The 22,479-nt window shown below is 42.4% G+C and overlaps 5 protein-coding genes across 7 annotated transcripts; 4 read left to right on the forward strand and 1 right to left on the reverse strand.

Moving 5' to 3' along the window:
• The first annotated feature begins 4,329 nt into the window (after nucleotides 1-4,329).
• On the forward strand, nucleotides 4,330-7,762 carry LOC130695384 (uncharacterized). The gene is made up of 12 exons (XM_057518531.1): nucleotides 4,330-4,658; nucleotides 4,715-4,986; nucleotides 5,090-5,250; nucleotides 5,307-5,424; nucleotides 5,624-5,710; nucleotides 5,767-5,859; nucleotides 5,923-6,045; nucleotides 6,112-6,198; nucleotides 6,256-6,675; nucleotides 6,822-6,968; nucleotides 7,048-7,322; nucleotides 7,386-7,762. Exons 1-12 carry the CDS (start codon nucleotides 4,594-4,596, stop codon nucleotides 7,554-7,556), a joined length of 2,019 nt encoding a protein of 672 aa, XP_057374514.1. The 5' UTR covers nucleotides 4,330-4,593; the 3' UTR covers nucleotides 7,557-7,762.
• LOC130695616 (protein NDUFAF4 homolog) lies at nucleotides 7,714-8,604 on the forward strand. The gene is made up of 3 exons (XM_057518779.1): nucleotides 7,714-7,958; nucleotides 8,020-8,325; nucleotides 8,383-8,604. The coding sequence occupies exons 1-3, from the start codon at nucleotides 7,802-7,804 to the stop codon at nucleotides 8,535-8,537; spliced, it is 618 nt and encodes a 205-aa protein (XP_057374762.1). The 5' UTR covers nucleotides 7,714-7,801; the 3' UTR covers nucleotides 8,538-8,604.
• Nucleotides 8,605-8,714: 110 nt separating this feature from the next.
• LOC130695375 (actin-binding protein WASF3-like) lies at nucleotides 8,715-14,941 on the forward strand. 3 transcript variants are annotated; one of them, XM_059497562.1, is made up of 9 exons: nucleotides 8,715-8,828; nucleotides 9,124-9,565; nucleotides 11,971-12,085; nucleotides 12,809-12,979; nucleotides 13,059-13,213; nucleotides 13,419-13,682; nucleotides 13,906-14,522; nucleotides 14,589-14,760; nucleotides 14,837-14,941. In XM_059497562.1, the coding sequence occupies exons 2-9, from the start codon at nucleotides 9,138-9,140 to the stop codon at nucleotides 14,841-14,843; spliced, it is 1,929 nt and encodes a 642-aa protein (XP_059353545.1). In that variant the 5' UTR covers nucleotides 8,715-8,828; nucleotides 9,124-9,137; the 3' UTR covers nucleotides 14,844-14,941. The 3 variants fall into 3 exon arrangements, with proteins under 3 accessions (XP_059353545.1, XP_059353546.1, XP_057374503.1); XM_057518520.2 differs by lacking the exons at nucleotides 8,715-8,828; nucleotides 9,124-9,565 and adding an exon at nucleotides 10,402-11,871; XM_059497563.1 differs by lacking the exons at nucleotides 8,715-8,828; nucleotides 9,124-9,565; nucleotides 13,419-13,682 and adding an exon at nucleotides 10,373-11,871.
• Nucleotides 14,942-15,798: 857 nt separating this feature from the next.
• LOC130695544 (beta-1,4-N-acetylgalactosaminyltransferase bre-4-like) lies at nucleotides 15,799-18,893 on the forward strand. Its single transcript, XM_057518688.2, has 6 exons — nucleotides 15,799-15,951; nucleotides 16,705-16,814; nucleotides 16,876-17,388; nucleotides 17,522-17,761; nucleotides 17,820-18,003; nucleotides 18,065-18,893. The coding sequence occupies exons 3-6, from the start codon at nucleotides 17,061-17,063 to the stop codon at nucleotides 18,411-18,413; spliced, it is 1,101 nt and encodes a 366-aa protein (XP_057374671.1). The 5' UTR covers nucleotides 15,799-15,951; nucleotides 16,705-16,814; nucleotides 16,876-17,060; the 3' UTR covers nucleotides 18,414-18,893.
• Nucleotides 18,894-19,027: 134 nt separating this feature from the next.
• Nucleotides 19,028-21,614, reverse strand: LOC132088574 (collagen alpha-1(I) chain-like). The gene is made up of 4 exons (XM_059497564.1): nucleotides 21,462-21,614; nucleotides 21,060-21,205; nucleotides 19,981-20,980; nucleotides 19,028-19,917 (listed from the first exon to the last, which is right to left on the reverse strand). Exons 2-4 carry the CDS (start codon nucleotides 21,069-21,071, stop codon nucleotides 19,259-19,261), a joined length of 1,671 nt encoding a protein of 556 aa, XP_059353547.1. The 5' UTR covers nucleotides 21,072-21,205; nucleotides 21,462-21,614; the 3' UTR covers nucleotides 19,028-19,258.
• Between the last annotated feature and the right edge of the window lie 865 nt (nucleotides 21,615-22,479).

The raw sequence follows: 22,479 nt of genomic DNA on the forward strand, positions 1-22,479 counted from the left end.
TTCCTTCTCTCATATTTTTAAAACTTCGAGAGTTATGGGGATAAACGCATGGGGAAATGATGAGAGGAAATATTTCTCTTCGATTTAACAAAGTATATGGAAGACTGAGCGATAAAAATTGACTCTGAATTTGAGCTATGCGTCCAAGAAATGCGGACAGGAAGATTTTGCCTGCTGATTTCAGTCGAGTACTTCAAGACCAGTCTTTGACGATTTTATCAACAAACCGCGTGGGACATGAAAAAGCAAAACCAGTTTCACTACCTGATCCAAACCCTATTTACGCCGCTTTCTATTCCGTTCATCTAATTATTTTACTCTATGAACCCTCGACTATCTCTATAATCTCGAAGTTTAGGAGATATAGGAATCCGCTGAAATATTCACGAATTTTTTAAACATTGAAATATGACTTGCACAAACGACAAGATAAGCAAAGAATATGACACGAAACTCCCTGAAAAATCCGCTAAACAGGGAAACTGCTCAATAAAACCACCAGTAGCCTTTTGGTTTCTTAGAAGTTGTTTATGAAACTTCCGTTTTGCCTGAAATCGGCTTTCATGGACACATTTCCAATGAACTAGTGCTAATCGTTTTTCTGTAAAATATAAACTTGGATGGAAATATTTAGAAAATGTTATTGATGCTGTTGGAATTCATCTCTAGATTCCAATATTTGCTGCGCACTGTTCATTTAGTCTGTTGATATACGTTACCCTACAAAGGACAACATCGACTGTAAGAATTTATAAAACATTATTAAGCTGATTTTGCGGAGATTGAACTCAGGGTTTTTCGCATTCAAAGCAAACACTCTACCACTGAATTTGAGTCCTAAACCTCTGTTAATCTAAAATTCCGCTTAAATGCGATCAGGGATAAATTTGCATTAAAACGAAATAAAACTATTTATACCCTTCTGCCTGCTAAAAAACTTGCCCGGATGACTGTATATAATATCAAGGGAAATTTTTACTTATGTTTCTTGGTTTTGTTATTTTCCCTGATAATATAAAATGGATGTAAACTCGTCATTCATTTCGAAAAATTACGTTTGATGCTACTATGTTTATCATAATTAAACGGCAAGAAAAAGTTAATAAATTGTTTGTTTTGTTTTTTTGTATTTTTGTCTTATTTCGTACAAGGATCATTATTTTTAAACGAAAATCAAACCGAAACATTTTTTTTTGCTAATTTATCATTTGTCATTAATGGCCACACAATTAAGTTCGTGGTGCATCAGTTTCCTGGGTTACTTCAGAGAGTACTCTTGTCATTTCAGCTTTTTGGTCATGGCCCGCTTCCCATGAGTTCCAAGTCCTTCTTCGATGTATTTGGTTTGTCCATCATATTCGAGGGTGTTTTAACCATTGCTGGTTCGGCATCAAAATCCTCATCTGCTATGATTTTTGCACCAACTACATCCGACACCACAGGAGCCATTTCCAGTTTCTGATCTTATTTGTCCCCCGATATCGTTTTTTCATCCAGCGTTTTCGGCACTGCAGACACCATTTCTGGTTTGTAATCAACATACCCTTCTGGTGTATCAGTTTCCTGGGTTACTTCCGAGATTCTTCTCATTTCAGCATTTTGGTCATGACCCGCTTCCCATACGTTGTTTTCTGGTGTCAAAGGAGAAAGAACATTGGTAACTTCATGTTTGCGTTCCAAGTCCTTCTTCAATGTATTTGGTTTGTCCATCATATTCGAGCATCTTTTAACCATTGCTGGTTCGGCATCAAAATCCTCATCTGCTATGATTTCTACACCAACTACATCCGACACCACAGGATCCATTTCCAGGTTCTTATCTTGTTGGTCCCCTGATGTCTTTTTTCATCCAGCGTTTTCGGCACTGCAGAAACCATTTCTGGTTTGTAATCAACATACCCTTCTGGTGCATCAGTTTCCTGGATTACTTCCGAGAGTCTTGTCATTTCAGCATTTTGGTCATGACCCGCTTCCCATAAATGGTTTTCTGGTGTCAAAGGAGAAAGAACGTTGGTAACTTCATGTTTGCGTTCCAAGTCCCTCTTCGATGTATTTGGTTTGTCCATCATATTCAAGGGTGTTTTAACCATTGCTGGTTCGGCATCAAAATCCTCATCTGCTATGATTTTTGCACCAACTACATCCGACACCACAGCAGCCATTTCCAGTTTCTGATCTTATTTGTCCCCCGATGTCTTTTTTTATCCAATGTTTTCGGCATTGTAGAAACCATGTCTGGTTTGTAATCAACATACCCTTCTGGTGCATCAGTTTCCTGGGTTACTTCCGAGATTCTTGTCGTTTCAGCATTTTGGTCATGACCCGCTTCCCATACGTTGTTTTCTGGTGTCAAATGAGAAAGAACATTGGTAACGTCATGTTTGCGTTCCAAGTCCTTCTTCGATGTGTTTCTTTTGTCCATAAATATTCGACATTGTAGAAACCATTTCTGATTTCAGTTTTAATTCTTCCTTCAATGTCTTTAACTGGTTCATTATGGCGATCAAATTTTGGAGCAATGCCTCTCCTGCCATGCGTTCCTGGTCAGGACCCGCTTTCCATAAGTTGTTTTCCGGTGTCAAGTGAGAAAGAACGTTGGTAACTTCATGTTTGCGTTCCAAGTCCTTCTGCGATGTGTTTGGTTTGTCCATCATATTCGACATTGTAGAAACCATTTCTGATTTCACTTTTAATTCTTGCTTCAATGTCTTTAACTTGTTTATTATGATGAGCAATTTTGGAAGCAATGCCTCTCTGCGTTTCTCACCAACGTTCGGGTTCATCGGCAATACGGTTCCTATTTTATACTCTATGTCAAGTTCTGACTCCGCAATATCCTTATTAAATAAGAATTCGGGTTTTTCAATTGAAGGAACTATTATCGAAAGTAGCCGTTCCATTTCGGTCCTTGTCTCGTCTTTTCCATACCGATGAACAATGGAAGATAATGCAGTTGCAGTTCTGATCTGGGTCTCTTCGCTATTCTCCTCCCTTGCAATTGCTGAAAGGATGGCAACCATTCGGGCCTTAATATCTGTTTCCATCTCTGGGGTAGATATCTCCAACAGAGTGTTCAATATTTTCCATTTCAAAGCCTCGTCAGAATCTTGAGAAATTATGTCTGACATCAGTTTCGCCATTTCCAATTTAACTTTGAAATCCGTTACGTGTCGGTATACAATGTTGAACAGCACACGTATCATTTTCGTCTTGATGTCGGAGTCTATCCCATGCTCCGTAACAACTGATGCCAGTATTCCTACCAGATTAAATTTTTCTGTTGGATTGGTCTCGGGGGAAACAATAGATTTCAAAACATTAAATGTTTTTGTTTTAAACTCGAGATTTTTCTCTGTTATGACGTTCGCCTTTATGTTGGATTGGCTATCGCGAGAAACGATCGATGATAGGAGATGGACCATTTCCTTTTCTAGGCCTGGTGTTGCCTCGTAAGACAAAAGAAAAGACTCCAAATCGTCACCACCAATATTTTCCGAGACGTCATTGAGAGGAAAAATTTTTCCTTGTGGTATCCGAGTGATAGTGTTTGGTTTTACATCACTGGGATTGTAAATGTTGGACTTTGGTAATGGAATCATGTCACTCTGAAAACTGGGATCTGGATCGTAGTCTGGAGAAAGACCAAAGTAACGATTAGGTAATTCTGGTAGTAGCGGGCTTGTAGAATCTTTTTTTGCTTGTAGATCATCTATGCTTGTAGAACATGGAAGAACGGTCTTACGTAAACTTGAAACTCCTATTACGATCATGCTCACTATACACCCAATGGCTATCAAGGAGGCGACCATAGCGACGAAATTGATGAAGGTGGTTTTCTTGACAGAAGGCATTTCGGTGAGGGTTCTTTAGTACGAATTGAGATAAAAAAACCAACAAAAATGTGATCCTATTTGTGTTTTTTACGTACAACCCATGGACTGAAGTAAGCATAAAGTTTCTTAGATTTGGTAAAATTTACAAAACTACCGAGTAAATTCCATATTTTTCATCAAAATTCCATGAAATTTATATAAACGCATATAGTTCAATAACATTTTGTTTAAAAAACTGCATATTTTAATCAGAAAGAACGTTACATAAAGGAAAAAATTCAGGCGGGGACAAAGCTCATTGCAGAAGATCACAATCGTCGGTGCGAAGACTAATAAAAAAGTAGACTTGATTCCCATGATTTTTTTCAAATCCAAATCGAAATCATCTTGCTGGCGGCAATTTCCACAGTTGAAAACAGCAATTTCCATGGTAAGATTTCCATAAAGACAATTTCCACGGGATACCTTTCCACGTTCCATGTTTCAAGTACACGACATACCCAATCCCTAAACAAACGCCATCATCAAGGGACGTTTAGAATTCAAACAAAATTGTCAAGCCTTAAAAGCGGTAATAAACGGTTGGCACTTATGTGCACGTACTGATTCTGCGAAATATCTAGAAGGTTTTGTTGGAGTGAAACTTTTAGCCTAAGATTCTTCAGCAATTGATAGGAAACAGTGATATAATAATCAAACCGTTGCAGCTTGCAGCACTGCTATCCTAACAGTTCTCCTGACTAGATTAGGTACAGATAGCATGCCGAATGTAGTGTTGTCACGCGAATCTTTATTGTTTTACCAACAGAGTAAAATGAACGCAAAGTAAGATTTATTTTTTATTTCTTTATGGTTAGATCTTGAATAATGGCTTTTATTAGAGTACAAAGTCGATCTCTTCCTGTTGTTTTTGATGACACTTACCAAGAAGATGGTAACCGGGGATTAAAGAGTCCTGTAGCTCTCAGGACCAAAGCATTGCAAGGAAGGAAAGCTGAAACAGACGGGAAAATCAAAAGTGTGAAACCTCTTCAAGATGCTGCTGCATCACACAAGAAAATATCAGAAGATATACTTCTAAACACCTCAAATCACCTCTTACAAGTTGCTCCAGAGGAACATCACCGTGAACTAAATGGATCTAAGAAAAAAGGTAAATGAAGGATATACAAACTTAAAAAGGGAAAATGATGTTCATGTGTATGTTTCATTCACAATGAAATATCTAAGTGTGACATATCTGTTCCAAATCCTAGGAAGGGCAAAAGTAAAAGGGAAAGAGTCTACCGTCCTTCAAAATGCTAGTAAAACTCAAATAAATGAGGTTGAGAAAATGAAAATTGGCAAGAAACGGGATTCCAGGCAGAGATCAAAACGAGATACAAAAAAACAGTCAGCAGAAAATATACATGAACCGGTAATGAACTCTTTAGAATTTTCAGGTTCAAGAATAATTATCCATCACTGCAATAGGTATACGAGCCGACCCCTAAACGACTAAGGATTGTTTCAAATGCACAAAGCTTTACTACAAACATGGCATCTGTCATTGGAGCTTCCGCAAACAATTTCAGCAAAACTTATAAATCTAGTAAGATTGCACTTAACATTTTCTTATTGGTAACTTGTTGCAAACTAAGCAGGTATTTTACGAATTCGGTGTAATGAATAAAAGGAAAATGCGTAGGGTAGGGAAACAAAATATTTTATTAAACTTAGAGTCAAGATAACGGGATGGTACGAAAATGGCAACTCGGGAACACTTGTTGTAGTTGTTCTTTCGTCTGTAGATCAAACATTAGAGGAGAATATTGATGCAAAGACCGTGTCTGAATCTCCTGCAAAACAAATGGCTACGAAACCTGCAGTGACCATAGGTAAGTAAATTTTTTTAATTAGCTGAAATTCTTGAAAAGTACAAAACTATTATTAGGTACCAAAACACCTGGAAGTACTCGATCGGAAAAAAAATTGCCGGTTTCAGAAAACAATTGCACAGAGCTAGAGGATTTCGCGTCTATTGATGGTTTCCGACAATATCTTTTTTACTATGAAAGCCTTTTTGATTGAAACAAACTGGGAATCTCAGGTGTGCAATCTGCTAAAAGTGACCGAACAAAAAAAAAACGAGTTCCAGCAGGCAGCGCTGACGGTGGGACAGAACTACCAACGTCTTTATCCAAACGCTCAATGTCTACCAAGAAGGGTTTAGGTATGAATGCTTACTACAAATCAGTGTTAACTGTTGCGGTATTATGCCACTTTATAATCTTTGCAGAAAATAACGCGAACACGTCAGGACCAATAACATCATGGTTACTAGATGAACCATTGTCAGATAAGGCGGCTGACATCGATACAACGGGTAAGTGAACATCGTCTCGTGAATGAAATTTCATTAACGATAATTCTTGAAACGTAGAAAGTGAAGATGAGACTTGCTCCTCCTATTCAGAAGTAGACGAGGATGTAATTTTCTCCAGAAGTGGAAACATTCTTGAGAATCTAAGCCCGAATAGTTCAATTTCTCCTAATGGCATTGAAACGTCGAAACAAAAAGATAAAGCTTCGGAGTCTTCCCTTTCTCCAGAGTTTGATCATTGGCAAAAATGTTCGAAGTCCTTGCCAGGATTAGTACTCCCTTCACCCAGGAAACAACTCTCCTTCGCCGATGACTCTTTAGCGGTTGATTGCGATCTGAGCACCACAAATACCGATAAGCACAAAAATACCGAAGAAAAGTCCGTGAAGTCGTCTGGGAGCAGAAACTTGTCGAAAAATTTGTCGTCTTCGAAATCGGAGGCATCCCGTATTTCTGCAAATGTTAGGACACTCAAAGAAGGTATAAATACAAAAGTCGTAGCGGAGGCAAAATTCATGCTTGTGATAACACTCATCTTTCAAAGAACAGTAATAGCCATAGCGATTTCAGTATTGCGCTTTCCTGTTCACACGTTCACCCTTTTTATTTATGACTATTGCGTCCAGGAAAACAAAGTAATGGAAGTCCTGCGTTGAAGAGAAAAAGATTTGTTGGTTATACAGAGACGCATTTGCCAAATAAACAACTCCCATCTTCCCTGGTTGCATCGCTATACCATGAACCCCTGGCAAACGCGGATAGGGATCTGGATGGTATAACTTAAATTTCCGATGTTTTACGAATGCATTGTGGTTCTGTTCTTCCCGCTCAAAGTTAACCTTTTTCATTTAGTACGTGAAAGAAGTCCCACTCAACACTCCAAAATGACCTTTACTGAAGAAAGTATGCTTGGTACCAACTGCAGGATGACACCTAGTTATCTATCAGATGAATGCACCGCAGTTCCCATGCCTACCCGACATCCAACTACATTTAACCTTTACATGTCTCCTAGTACTTACCCTGTTCGAGCACGACAGATTGAGTCAACGGAAGATTTCGTGGTTTCGTGGCTTTACCTGCAGCCTACAGTTATTTTCCCCCTACAGACTTCTTTCCGTACCATGGTAAATTTAGCAAATGTCTAATCAAAATTAAGGCTACCTAAAATTACAATTTTTTTCATGCAGATCATGCGTTTAAAGGGTAGTGTAGAGTTCAGAAGTGATCCGTGTGTTCCAAGTCGCATGTTGCTGAACTCAGAAGCCAAGTTAGTGGAACTGGAGGCCTGTCGTCTTTTTCATATTGCCAATACAGGAGAAGAAGTTGCGTTAATCCAGATGACCGAAGTTTTACGATAATCAAGAATGATTGATGATTGATGATTAACCAGACTCTTGCATTATACTTCAAATATTGTTTTTCAACTTTTTTAAACAAGAATTCGTTTAATGTCCCTTTTAAATGTTGTTCAAGCTGAAGTTCCGTTCAAGTTTTTCGACTTTTCGGTAGACAGATGGCGTGTGCTCAGAAGTAAACTAAGTCCCGTCGACTGCTATACTTTAAATTGTTTGAAATTCATTTCGGTTGCTTAACCACAATTACAATGGGGAACATCGCCGTAAAAGCTTCAAGGAAACTCATAAGGCCATTTAAGAATTTTGCTGTTGAAGCACGAGCCGAGAGAGTGTTAGCAAAGGAAAAGCCAACACCAGCTCCGTGGCATCCGACAACGCAGAAAAGAATTGATGAATTAATTAAAAGTATTCTTTTTATTGGCATTTATTACTATTGCTGACTTGTCTGTAAAATAAATTTTTTCAGATAATCCAGATTTAGTTGATGTGCAAGTCAGTAAAAAAGATGAACTTCTAGGCAATCGTCTTAAAGAAATTTATGTAACGTCTAGAGACAAACCAATAACACTAAAGCATATAGAAAAGCCACTACCTGCAGAGAGAAAAAATGTTGAACCACCAGAATTTGGCTATCAAGAACCAGCCCGAATAACAAAGGGAAAATTAAGTATTCGCCAAGCCTTACTACTTATAGGAAAACATCACCAGGATCCAGTAATTCACAGTGCTATGTCATTAGCAAATGAATACACCATTCATCCTAGAGTATCAGGTACAAAAAGCAATGGTTCAATTGATTAATCACAAAACTGAATTCTTATTTTTACAGAGAATATTCTAAAGTACTTCAAAACCTTTGAATATTATCAGCCCCCAAAAGTCAAAACTCCTATTCAAGCCAAAGATTATATTACGTTCAAATCTTTACCCACACCACAAGATAAAGATAAGCCACAAATAGGAGAAAATAGTCTTAAAAGCTGAATTTAAATCTGCAGTTTCTATAGTGTTGTGGAAATCGTTCCAATAAACCATTTGTTATTTGCCTGAATGCATGATGACCAGTTTTTTTGAAACGATGCGCTAGAGTTCGTTACCAGTTCTAGAGGTTTGGCAACGCCATTCAAGCGCCATTGCTACCAAAGTTACACAGATTAAGCCTCTACGGTGACGGCTGGAGCATTTTGTGGGCGTGTATGTTGTTTTTGATGTTTTTCATCATATTGACTGATTAAAACGATGAAATATAGCAGTTCCGTTGGGATAGAAAGCTAGGTATACCACACTGTTTCATCCTTTCAGCATAGTGCGATTTGACATTGACTTGAATTCGTTGTTTTGGAAGAAAATGCGTCATTCTGGGTGTCAAACGCTGGCTGATATTTACGATTTATGGTAGTTGGAAAGTAGTCAAAATTTCTCATTGTCATAATTGCAGGTGTTTAAAGGGTTCCGTCATTTGGAATTAACAACTTTTTTATTTTTGTTCCTCTATCATTTCTTAGTCTGATATGATTTGGGTGTATGTGACAGGATGTGAAGACTAATTGTAGTTTATGGTTTCCTTTAGGAAGTGACTGTAAGATGCCTCTACCAAAGAGAGTCATATCTCCAGTGTATGTGTCACGGGACACATTACCTGAGCACCTTCAACTTCCAAACGACTTGGAAGGAGTCACCAATGGAACATTGGCCAATATAATCCGACAACTATCGAGCCTCAGCCATCATGCTGAAGATATGTTTGGCGAGCTTTATAAGGAGACAGAAGCTCTCCACATTCGTTCTTCCAGCTTGCAAGCCAGGATAGACAGACTTGCGGTTAAAGTCACTCAACTGGACAGCACAGTGGAAGAAGTTTCCCTGCAGGACATTCATCTCCGCAAAGCCTTTAAAAGCAGTGTGGTCTTTGATCAGCAAGTTGTTTCAAAACTGACCATTCCCACAGCAATGGCAGATACCTACCATCACTGCGACAAACCCCCACCCCTGGACAAGCTCAATGTATACCGGTAAGCATAATTTTAGCTCAGTGCTTAGCATGCCGAGTCCTGTCGGGTTCGGATCTCAGCAGGGGGTCACGCGAACCAAGATCGTAAGGTAGCGCGTGATCGTATTGACTACGCCAGCATCAAAGTAGAGAAGGGAAATGCTAGTTAATATTCTGGTAAGCAAACATTCGTTCACTACGTTGGATTGAAATTGTACGCGTACAGTACTTTCACGAGCCGGAAGTTGGTTACGCGTATGCTGGAAAATCGTCCGTGTGAACGAATCGAGTGATAAACCGAAAACACGGGTATCGTAATCGTAGTGTTGTCTTGCGGGAGAGGTACCCCGGCCAGTCTGTGAGATTTCTAAGCGGACATCGCTAGTCGACTGGAATCGCTGTTTCCCCTGCAGCTTTGCCGTAATAAAGGCACTTGTGGCCAAGTCTCTTTCTTGGGGTTTTAGAGATGGTGAGAAAATTGTATTTTAAGAGAACACGAAAACAAAATAGGAAAAAAAAAAGATACGGGAGGGGGATAGAACTTGATTCGGTTATGACGACTTGTTAGTGGGCAGGGCGCGGTAGCTCAGGCCTTAGGCCATTTTTCTATTAACGCCCGAGTAGGGAATCTCTTATCGACCAGGGCGTTTGCCAGCGTCAATGTGATACGCAGGAGACGCCTCATTGCCGTCGGCTTGCAAGCCAGATTATATTGCTGGCCAGCCTGGTGTTAGTTTCAACGTCGTCTCCTGAGCAACGTGCCATTGTTATTATTGAAAGGATTTTTTTGTTTCTTTTTTTCTTGAAAATGTCGACTTGTACAAGTCTTATAAATTGACGAAATGGTTGCCAGATGGGAACGGGTTTTGCGTATGACCAGTCCCTGGACACTGGAGGAAAATAGTCCTGTCCTCATTCCCAAAGCGCAAAATTATATGTTCGCCTGCCGCATCCTCCCGTTTGTCGTCCACTCTGGACTCGTTGGCTAAGGCAAAAAATTCACGGACCGGTCCGGCGTGCCCGCAGGAGACTAGTTGAACCGGAGCAACCTACAAACCTAATACACCACCCGATACGTCGGGAAGAATGCACTGCTATAAGCACAGGTGGTGTGTGCGTTTGGTCTCCTCCCATCTTTTTCTTTTTTTCTTTTCTTCGTAGTCGCCAATCGCTCGCATTGTTACGGGGCTTCAGTCTATCGTCTTCAGCCGACTCGAGCGGACTGATTCTATCTTAGACAGTTACGACAAGCTACAAGTTCCCTTTTACACAGTGAGTGCGTAGACAAGCAATCAGTGTTTTATGTTCCCGAAATTGAGAGACTCGAAGCCAAGTCGAGCGAATAGACATTACGGCAACGGATATTAAGCAAAAAAGCCAGCGGGTGGGGAAATCGCTAACGTTTTTTTTTTATGAAGCGGTTGTGTCCTCTTGTGCTAGACGTTCTATTAGTGCGATTTACGCGCAAGTTCTGTTACGAATAGGCTCGCGTGAGACCCCGTGTGCGTTGTTCGCGCCACCTGTTTTAATGGTTTTTTTCGGCCAATTGAACTGGACCAACGACGAAGTTGGTGACCCATATACCGTATTTGATACTGAGATTAGGTGAATTGAAGAAATGGAATCACGTCCTTATCGAGTTTGACGCGAGTGAGTGATGTCTTGCAGTTTGTGCCCGTCGACCCAGATCCATCCGGACGATATCAAGAGAAACGCCGGAAGCGCCAATTGTTGTTGGTTTGGAGAAGAGGGTCTATATCATTGGCAAGCTATTCAGCCACAGCGAGAGCAACAGGACGACTCGTGGGTTTTCGGTCTGGAGGACCAATTCTTTCCGCTCTCTCCGCCGGAAGCAGAGCCGGCGGAGTCTCCCAGTGCCGTTGATGGATTGACGGATGAATTTCTGCAGTTTCTGGAAAAGCGGTTGGCCGACGTTGATGGTGAGACGGAAGATGACACGGTTCTACCAGATTTGCCCGTTATCGAGTCCCATCCGAAACCGTCCATTGAAGCCGCAAAGCCTGTTCCACCTATCCGGCGCAGGCGGCTTCAGCGTTCCGTTTCTCTCCAGGCAGTTAAAGTTACCCCACCGCCGTTATTCCATGGCCGGCAAGTCGTAGAATTTCCGGGCGTCCGTCAGGACGTCGAGAATGGGCAGGAATTCAACAAAACCCGTACGATAAGCCGCGGCGGCAGTATCGCCAGTGATTTAATTCAACGAGTGAAAAGATGGGCTGCCGTCACTTCGACATTCCGGCGAGCCTTCCGGAAAGGTAGCCCACATCGGGCTCCCGTTCCAACGACCTTTACCGCCGTCCCAACAACCTGGTCTATATTATTCGAATGAAACATTTTTTTTTTTTTAGTTGTTCAGTCCAAACTGGTCTTTTAAAATATTCTGATTTATATCTTTTACTTCCTTATTAGGGATGACGGTAAGGACGGGCTCAAATTCTACACGGATCCGGATTACTTCTTCGACTTGTGGCGACAGGAGATGCTCAAAGATACGGAACGCATCCTCAACGATAAAGGACGCAAGGTAGACATTTCTTTCTTTTCCGCGTGCATATTCTTAATAGCAATTGACCTCGAGAGAAAGCGGGTCTCATGCCAATTAGATTCAGCCGCCACTCACAACCTCTAACCGGTTGATGCATCTGTCCCTCTACCAATAACGAGAGTCGTATAAACCGTTTATTTCTTGCTTATTTTTCTGTGGAATGAGGCAAGAAGGCTGTTCTATGGCGAAGAATCGATAAACGATCTAGGTCGGTGACGTTCGTGATTCCCGGTGCATTCAAGAATGCATTCTTTGAAAAAAAAAATGAGGAGAAGGATTGCCAAAGATTTTTTTGTTGTATTCGGACCGATGAGAAAAGAGCGATAGAATTTCAGCCCTGAACAACAACAACAAAAAGAAGCTTTTGGTTTTCCTGCTATGGGTTTATTGAAGCTTGAATTAGGTTAATGGGCAATTTCATACTTTCCCTCGTTTATTTTCACAACCGCTAAAATGTAAATGCTTAGCCATTACCATTAGTATCGAATAGAAATCGGTGTTCCTAGTGTTATGGGTTTAAATTATGAAATAAAAAAAAATTATTTTTGGTTTTGGTTCATGCTTCTCTCAGTATGCGGATGGCACTCCGTCCGAGGCAAGTCTTTTCTTTTCCAACCAAAACTCTTCATGTTCGGCATTTTCGTGTAGAGAATGTTACGTTGTGAGATAAACATTTTTGCTGTTGTACCGTTTTTTTCACAGCCGCATCGCGGTCGAAACGAAGGTGGTGGCGGCGGCGGAGGAAGCAGCGGAGGCGGTCGCCACAAAAAGCGGGTCCGCCAGCCGCACAACACCCGAGAGAAGCACCGTGAGCTGGCCATCAACAAGGGCGAGTACATCAGTCCACAGAACGCCTTGTATCAGTCGCCACAGGTATGAAACGCTTTGCGCATTGGCAAATGACTATAATGGCCAATACGGGTTTTGTTGTTCGTGCCATGGAATTGCACAGGCATTGTATTTGGAGGATGGAACCATGCTACCGGATCCGAGTTCAACGTCACGGCCACCGCGTCCGAATAGTATTGAGGTGAAACGTAATTATCCCAGCGAGGAGGCCATTTATGCATCCAGGAACTCGCGCAACCCGCAAGATAATGTGTACAGGTACAGGTCGAATTTGTTTCATTTATTTCGATTGCCGATCCGCGGCAAATGAATTGATGTGATGAACGTGAGGTGATGGCGTCAGTTCGTCGTGAAATGTTGTCTGGCTCTCGCTGTCTATCTCTGTAATGTGCTTTCGTTCTGATTTAAAATGTTGTCGCTTTTGGCTTGTCTCCACCTGTTGCTGGCGCTGGACGCTTTATAGACCTGCTGGAATGTCACTGCCGCCTCCGCCTTACGACGACGGCTATCCGCAGTATCCGCCTCCGCCTTACACTGCCGATTCGCTGCTCCAGCTTCAGCAGCAACAACAACTACATCATCAGGCACAATACCACCAGCACGCGGCTGCCGCAGCGGCGGCAGCAGCATCCAGTCACTACGGCCCTGGAATGATGAATCACCACAACCGGACGTTGCAACGGACCACATCAGGAAGGCCCACTCAGCCTCCTCCAGCCCCGCCCGGGTAAAAAACAAAAAAAACTAACAAGAAATAACCACCAAAAAGAAAGAATTAGAAACTACATTCTACACAGTTAATCACAGGATCGAATATATCTTTGTGTCCATGTTCTGTCCAGCTTTGCTTAGCTACGCATTAAGTGGAGAAAAACGTATCGTTGTCCTTTATGTCGTTTGCCATTTTCCGAGGTCGTTGTTGTTTATTCTAATGATTTTATTTTGATTAGGCAAATGAATCATTCGCCCAACACTCAACATGGTGGATCGAACGCCACTAGAAATCGTGTAAGTCATCACACGTCGATGATTGGAACTATGAATAGGGAATCACTCCCACCGCCGCCTCCACCACCGTCGGAGACGTACACCAGCACGGACAGAATATCGCAACTGCCTAATCCACCCTACATCTCGTCCGTCATGGTCAACTCCGGGCCGCCGTTGAACACGCCTCCGCCGCCACCACCTCTGCCGCCTTCTGCCATGCTGATGCCGCCGCGCGAGAGCCGCGAAAGCTCTTCCGAGTCAGATTTGCCGCTCCCGCCTCCGCCTCCGCTTCCAGATACGGCTCCACCCGATTTGCGGGCTCCGCCACCTCCGCCGCCGCCTCCTCCAATGCCACTCAGCAGTCCTCCGCGCGACAACGGCCATGTAGTGGCTAATGGCGATGTCGGCAAGTTGTTGAGCAATTCGCCACCTAAAGTTTCACCTGGAAGGGGAGTGGATGAAGCGAATCAGTCATCGCCCGTGTTGCTACAACCGGCTAAATTGACTCCACGCGGTCCGCCTATTCCTCTCCCAGCGCTCGATGGACGCAGTGACCTTCTTAAGGCCATCAGAGATGGTAATTGAAATGATTACGTAATTAGCACATTTAGAGCAGACTGACGGAGAAATTCGTGTTTTGTAGGTATATCATTACGTAAAGTAGAGAAAGGTCAACAACGTGAAGGAGAAAAGGGCCGAATGGATGCACTTCACGATGTTGCTTCAATTCTAGCTCGCCGAGTGGCGATGGAGATTTCGGATTCTGAATCAGGTTCTGATTCGGGTTCTGGGTCAGATTGGGACGACGAAACGAGGTATGAATAATTTTTTGGTTTTTCTCCAAGTTGTTTGATCTAATTTGGATTTTTCTTTCTTTCTTTACAAATGAAGTGCTTAATTTCACACCTACGGTGCTCCATGTTGGTGCAGTAAACCTCCATTTGCGTCTTAATGGATAATTGGGCGGAACATAAATTCCCACCATTGATGAGTAATTTAAAAAATGAAGATTACCAGGGAGCAGGTGATCTTTAGATTCACCAGTTGTACCAAACCAGCAAGTTTAGGCGATGGTTTCTCAGTTGCTTTGTCGAACCCCGAGTCCCATGGCCTCCCAGCATAAATTCCAAATCTCCTAAAAATGGCACAAAACAATCGCATTTCCTTGATGAATACACACACACTTTGAGCAGTGTTTAGTCACTTGTTTTCCCTACCTTCTCGCCTATTTCCTCCTAATAAAGTAAAACAACCAACAAAAATGAAAAAAAAAAGACAACACCCCATTTAAAAAAATATTTGTACAGTTGACCGTATTTTTTTTCCTTTCATCAGCCAGGAGCTGGACTTTCGTCTACTTGTGCTTTTCGTTTCATATCTTTCTTTATATATTCTCTGTCAATGTGCAAGTTCACTCTTCTAATTATTATAGCTGATTGAACCTGTTCGCATCGAATCTTGCCCCCTTCCCATTAATAATTAGCATATTTAGCTTCGATACCCCCTGTGTTGTTTTGCCGCTCTTCTTCTCCGTGTCTGTTCACAATTTACTCATATCTAAACCTCTAAACCAATTAGATGCGAACCTCGCCCAACAAATGAGTGTATAACAGTGATTTAGGAATAAACTACAAGACCATTTTTGGTTATGTTTGTTCACTTTTTACATTTCATAATTTGGCGGCGCTTTGTTGGTTCGTACGTTATTTTTGCACATCTAGTTGACAGAATATATCGGGTACTGGGTTCTTTGAGGCTTGGAGAACTTAGTTCCATAGTATGACGACGTCCCCCACATTGAAGTGTAGTCTTCTGCCGCTAGGTGGCTAACAATCAGCTGTTTGCCTACAGAGAAACTCACGATGAGGTGGTAAAAGTGACACAAAACAGTTGTACTGGAGCTGTTGTTAAGAGTGAAAGCAGGTGAAATTGATACCTGTCGTACTGAGTGGTTCTTGCCTTCGTCCATGTGTTTATGGATTCGCTAAATTTTCGTGAACATTAAGGTAATTTTCAATACTTTTTATGACAGTCGTCGAGTTCAAGAGATGCAAACTATAGGTGTTTGCTGTTTGGTCTTCATCGAATTAACTCAATGTATTCAACCAGAACCAGTCGAGGTGAAAGGGGCGGTTTTTCTCATAAGGACGTTAGTGGGTTAGCTGTGCGTTTGACAGTGAAAGCACTAGATGCGTGTACTAGAATTCACGTTACTCGGCATACTGCAAAGCAAATGCCTGGTGCACAGCGTGACGTTTGTTGTGCAAAACTCTTCTTTTTATTAAGGCCGTGCTGGCTTTGCCGGCTTTATTCATTTAACGTCCACGAAACCTTGGTTGTGCGTGATCAAACGGACTATCGATTTTGGAAAGTAGTTCAGATCCGTCCAAAACTTTCATGCAGCAAAGAGACGGAACCAGATTGTAGATTATACAAATCAAATACAAAAACGAACAGTTTTACAGCAACTATCTTATCGTCTAACAGCAAACATCGTCAAGCTTCAATACCTTTGATAATAAATGTTCATGTTTAAAGTAGATTAAGAATTTTTGGTTTTCAATAGACGGAGGCTTACCGTCTCTCGGTCCGTTGTCATAGTGACCGTCAAATTCTGTACTGATGCAACCTTGCCAGTGCTGCTTGATTGCATGTTATGAACACTGACCAACGACATCGCCACGTTTTATATATTTTCGTTTATTTTTTCTTTTGTTTTTCATTTCTTTCTTATTGTTTTTATTTGTATTGTGCCACAGATGATTTAATAGTTCGTGTACTTGTCATGACTATGTCAGTTAGCTGCCATCAGGATTCGACCAGCTGTAAGAAACGAACGTGTTCTTTCAACATCGGCACCCGTAACCCGGTAGCTGCATTTATAGATTTCATCGATCTCTAGCTCTATTGATTTACAAATTGCGCTGAAGTTGCCGAAAATCCTGTTTTTCTACTTAATAACGTCGACAGTCTGATAAAGAACGAACGTCAGCATCCAGTGTGGTGCCAAGTGATTCAGGAAGTCGGCGGCGATATTGGCCATGTTTCTATTTTCCTAGCTTTTTTTTCTACGGTTTGGAGGCTTGGCTCCACCACATGTAAATAAATCTCCGCCATGTTTTGCGGCTTTATACGGACGCATTGCTACAAAGTAGCGATCGCAGCTTTGGCCGCACTAGTGTTTTTGGAGTACGGTTTCGGCGTTTTCTACGACGAACGTGGAAGAATCAACGAAGCCTATTTCACCTTCAATCTAACAGCTCCGCGGTTATGGGGCGGTTTGCAAAATAGCTCCGACGTCAGCTACTCTGCCACGTCCAATATGACATTGATCGCTCTACAGAGTAGTAACAGTAGCGATCCCTATCAACTCGACCTGTTAGTCGACTCGCTCAATTTCACGGGAAAGCCTTTAATGTGTCCTCTAGTTTCACCGTTACTTGGTAAGTTTTCTTTTTCATCATTCCCAAGTCGTACTTGTCCAGAAACTGTTTCAATCCAGTTTTTACTTTCCAATATCATAATTTTTTGTAAAGTTTAGTTGCAGTGCTATTATAATGTGCATTCAATTTCAAGTGGGACGTACGAACGTGTCTAAAATTGCAATGCCCATGGAGGCATTCCAAGAAAAGTACAGCCCATTATTAGGGCCCGGAGGAAGGTATCGTCCACCCGATTGTCATGCCCATTACAAAGTGGCTATAATCATCCCTTATCGCAAGCGCGAGGAGCACCTCCAATTATTTATTCAACACATGCATCCGTTCCTTCAACGACAACAAATCGATTATGGCATTTTTGTTGTCGAGCAGTCAGGTACAAAAATTCACAATTCAATAAACATGGCCGCCGTCTAAAATTTTGGATTTCATAGGCGACACGCCCTTTAATCGAGCCATGTTGATGAATATCGGAGCTGCCGAAGCTTTGCGTCAAGACGAGTTCCAGTGTTTTGTGTTCCATGATGTCGATCTCTTACCAGAAGATGACCGTAATACATACTCTTGTCCGGAACAACCACGTCACATGTCCGTCGCCATCGATGTTTTCAAATACCGGTATAAACAAATTGTGCAACATACCAGTTAATTCTTCGGATTCAATCGTTTTATTTTCCAGGTTACCTTATGAAGGATTGTTTGGAGGGGTGAGCGCCATGACGACGGAACACTTTATTAAAGTCAACGGGTTCTCCAATTTATTTTGGGGTTGGGGTGGCGAGGACGATGATATGTCCAGCCGGATCAAATACCATAAACTGATCATTTCGCGCTATCCGCCCAGCACGGCGCGCTACACGATGCTCTCGCACAAGAAAGCCCGGCCCAACCCAAACCGCTATCGAGTCATGCGCAACGGAGCGAGACGTTCCAAAGTCGACGGTCTGAGTAACTTAAAGTACAAGCGCATTGAACTGGAGATGAAACCGCTTTATATCCACATCCTTGTGAGCATCAAACCGTCTTAACAGTCTCCATTGCAAAAAACGTTTCAAGGCCCAAAAACAAAGAACAACTTTACGTCTTTCTCGCGTACTTTCATTGACCTAATCTGGATTAGTATTCCTACAGAGACTGAAGATATCCTCCTTTTGCAATCTATAGCATTCACAAGCTCTAAAGTTGATCCGAAAGTGTGCCCCACATATAATTCGAAATTCCTCCGTGTTATCATTTTGAACTAGATGAAACTTGTACAGTTTTGCTCTACGCCATTGACACGTTTTAGATTTAAAAAAAAATATATACCATGATCGGTATGTGTAAAGAAGATGCCAGTTGTAGACCTAGTCGTTCTCCAGTCTTTATTATGTTTTGTTCCCAATTTTTTCCCTCACCGGTTGAACCTCTTGTCTTGTTCTATTGATAATGTAGTGTGATGAAACAGTCATGTAACTACTTAAATTATACGCTGATAAATGATTAAATAATTACGATCATCTTGAAAAGTCATTATCAATGTAAGAAAACATAAGATGTTAAAGCCGTAGATAACAAATTAAGCTTAGTGACGTAAGAGTAATTTTCGTCATGATTTCTCGTGAAAACGAATGAGGAAAAAATTTAGACGAAATAATGAGGCTGGTTTTTAAATATAAATATGTATTTGTCCTTCACCGTAAATTCGCACTCACATAGAATTCTTTATGGACCAAGATTACATTCGGTGTTCAGGGAATGCGGGCAGACTTGTGTGTATGGCTTTGGCAATTACGAACGAGGAAAGGTGGACAAAGAACTGTAAATTGAATAATGGACATGATCAACAAACCAGTTTTTAAAACAGAAACGTCTTTTAAAATGGGCAGCAGATCTAATAGCGATGACTGATTCCTGGTCTAGAAATCAGGACTCGCTTTTCGTATACAGGGGCAGGTGCCTCAGTTACTGGGACGGAAATTTTGTACACGGGAGGTTCGTACACCAATGCAGGTGCGTTGTACACCGGGGCAGGGGGTTGATAGACTGGAGCAGGGGGTTGGTAGACTGGGGCTGGGGCTTCGTAAACTAGGGCAGGGACATCGTAAACTAGGGCAGGGGCTTCATAGACTGGGGCAGGGGCTTGGTAGACTGGGGTTGTGGTTTCATAAACTGGGGCAAGGGTTGTGTAAATGGGAGTTGGGGCTTCATAAACGGGGGCGTCGTAACTCTTTCCAGGAGCACCAACGGGTCCTTGAGGTCCTTGAGGTCCCTGGTAGCCAGGAGCACCGGGTTTACCTTGTGGTCCAACTGGTCCAACGGGTCCAGCTGGTCCTTGACCACCAGGGTAACCTGGAGCTCCTACTTTACCTTGGGGTCCGACAGGGCCGACAGGGCCTACAGGACCAGCTGGTCCAGGGGCACCAGTGTATCCAGGAGCGCCACGTTTACCTTCCGGTCCGGCGGGGCCTGGGCCGCCTGGGTAACCAGGAGTTCCAGCAGGGCCTGGGAGTCCGTCTTTGCCTGGTCTTCCTTGTTCTCCTGGTGGGCCGGCTAAAATTAATTGCATTAAATTATTTTGTCCAGGTGTTCATGAAAAATTCAGTTGAACGTTACCTGTGTATGAAGGAGTGCCGGGATATCCGTCTTTACCAGGGGCACCAGGAGCGCCAGGTAGACCATCTTTGCCTGGAGCACCATTGTAACCAGGGGGGCCAGCAGGTCCTTGAGTTCCAGGAGGTCCGGGTACTTTGCTATCCGCTCCGGGATATCCATCTTTGCCGGGGGCACCGGGAGCGCCATTAGCTCCGGCTTCGCCTTTAGGGCCAGGAGCACCAGGAGAACCATTTGCGCCAGGTTTGCCAGCAGGTCCCCCATAACCAACAGGTCCAACTGGGCCTGCGGGTCCAGGACCACCAGGATAGCCTGTAGCTCCATCTTTGCCAGGGAGACCTGGTGGGCCGGGAGGACCAGGGATTTTGGATGGAAGTGCGTAGCCTGGTGGGCCAGCTTCACCTTTGGGACCAGCGGGGCCAGGACCTCCGGGATAACCATCTTTTCCAGGGGCTCCTGGAGCACCGGGAAGTCCATCTGCGCCATTGTAACCAGAGTCTCCTCTTTCGCCTTTAGCTCCTGATTTACCAGGAGCTCCGGCAGCTCCATTGTATCCTGGTGCTCCCTTCTCTCCGGGATAGCCAGGTGATCCAGGTTTTCCAGCTGGACCTTGTGGTCCAGGTGCACCAGTGTAACCCGGAGCTCCAGGAGCTCCAGTGTCTCCTTTTTCTCCAGCTGGTCCTGGCGCGCCAGGTGCTCCAGGAGGGCCAGGAATGGCCTTTGGTTGAGCATAATCGCTGGATTCATATGATACAGTTCCAGGAGGACCTGCAGGTCCCTCTGGTCCAACAGGTCCAGCAGGTCCTTTGAGCCAGGGAAGGTAGTCATAAAAACGTGCCCACTGTCTTTCCAACTCTTCAATTGTTGAATATTCTTCAGCAGGGTAACCCTTTGGAGATCCGTACGGGTTCAAAGTGGCCCATTGTTCCCTGGTGATCGAAGCTTGTTGCTGACGATATTGTGGTGCTGTATAAACTGTAGCCACTAAAAGTGGCAACACGATCTATGTGCCCAAACAGAAATTAATTACTAGGTAAGTATTTTTTGGGGCTGATAAATGATTATTCTATTAGTAAACATACCAAAAATCGCATTGTTGCGCTCCGGGACTATGGTGGACGAGGACGACAAACGGTATCGATTGTTTACGTTCGAAAGCTCGGTGAATAATGTAGATAATTGATCGAATAAATAAGAGACACTGTGATCTAAATTAAAAAAAGAAAAACTGGAAGAAAAAAACAAAATGGTTACACAAAAAGATTCAATAACTGACGTGATTAATTGTTCATAAAATTAGTTCAACATATCATTTGAAACCTAACATGTTAAGCTGTACCGGATTTTGTTCTAAGCTATTAATACATCAACAAAAAATCAATTTGTAAAGCCCTAGAGATAGTCTATTTTTCTACGCTGTAATGCGTTTAGACGGTGACTTAGTTACGTGTATCTATGTTCTTCCATTAAAGTAAAAAAATTACCTTTTCCGAGATACCCGTTGCCAATTGATCTCGGGCTCAACACTGACTAGGACAGAGTGAGCTGAGCCTTTAAATATCGAAAGAAAGGGGAGATTCGAGCAAAAAGAAAGTCTCCTTGGCATAAGACGTTGTTCTTGATTCGAATCAAATTCGTTACTGTTAAGACAGTCAATCACACCCTTCTCAAACAATGTGCTGTTCCATTGGCTAACAATAAACACAGCCACATGCCAGGGATCCCGCCTCTACAGGTCGAACCGTTTTCTGCCTCATCATCTGGTAATAAGAGTGAAAGTCCACGGAGGTAGACACATGTACGTGAAAGAAAGTCAACTTTGATCTACGAGCTACGAAACAGGTTCTTTTCTATATAGAGTATTTGGAGTGGCGTGAAATAGCTGTGACCCCTTCATCTATATTTTGTTGATTGTGCATAACAATTAGCTATTCAAACGCCATTTACGTACAATGCTCATGTCATAGAAAGCTATTGCATAAATTTCTCCTTCATCGAATGCCATTAACGTATAAAAGACGTTGAGCAAATCCTATTGTTAAGTGCACATGCACTTAGAGATTCAAACAGCATTCGACATCCAATAACTTTATTGAAAAGTCAACTGTACATTTTGATGGCCAGAATTTTACTTCGTTTCACCAAAAGTTAAATGTTTGATAGGCTGGCCTCCATTAGTGAACTCAACGTAGGCTTTTCACAATAGAACGTAAGAAACTGACCTGTCGACATTTTGCAACTACATACGATTCCCCCTAGAGCAATCAATTTGTCCTTACAAGATTGCCCCTCCCAAGATGAAAGGATTGACAAAATAGAAAGTAAACAGAGTGCAACCAATTGTACATTTACGGTTATTGTGCTACTTTTTTGCTCTTAATATGGGACATCTTTGATTCATATCACTAGAACCGGTTCTATAGCGGAATTTCTCATCCGCTATCATAATGTTTTTTTTTCTGGGTGTGTGTTTACTTTCCATAAAAACAGCTATTTACTACT

This window comes from Daphnia carinata, chromosome 1, assembly GCF_022539665.2.
Source record: "Daphnia carinata strain CSIRO-1 chromosome 1, CSIRO_AGI_Dcar_HiC_V3, whole genome shotgun sequence".
Lineage (NCBI taxonomy): Eukaryota > Metazoa > Arthropoda > Branchiopoda > Diplostraca > Daphniidae > Daphnia > Daphnia carinata.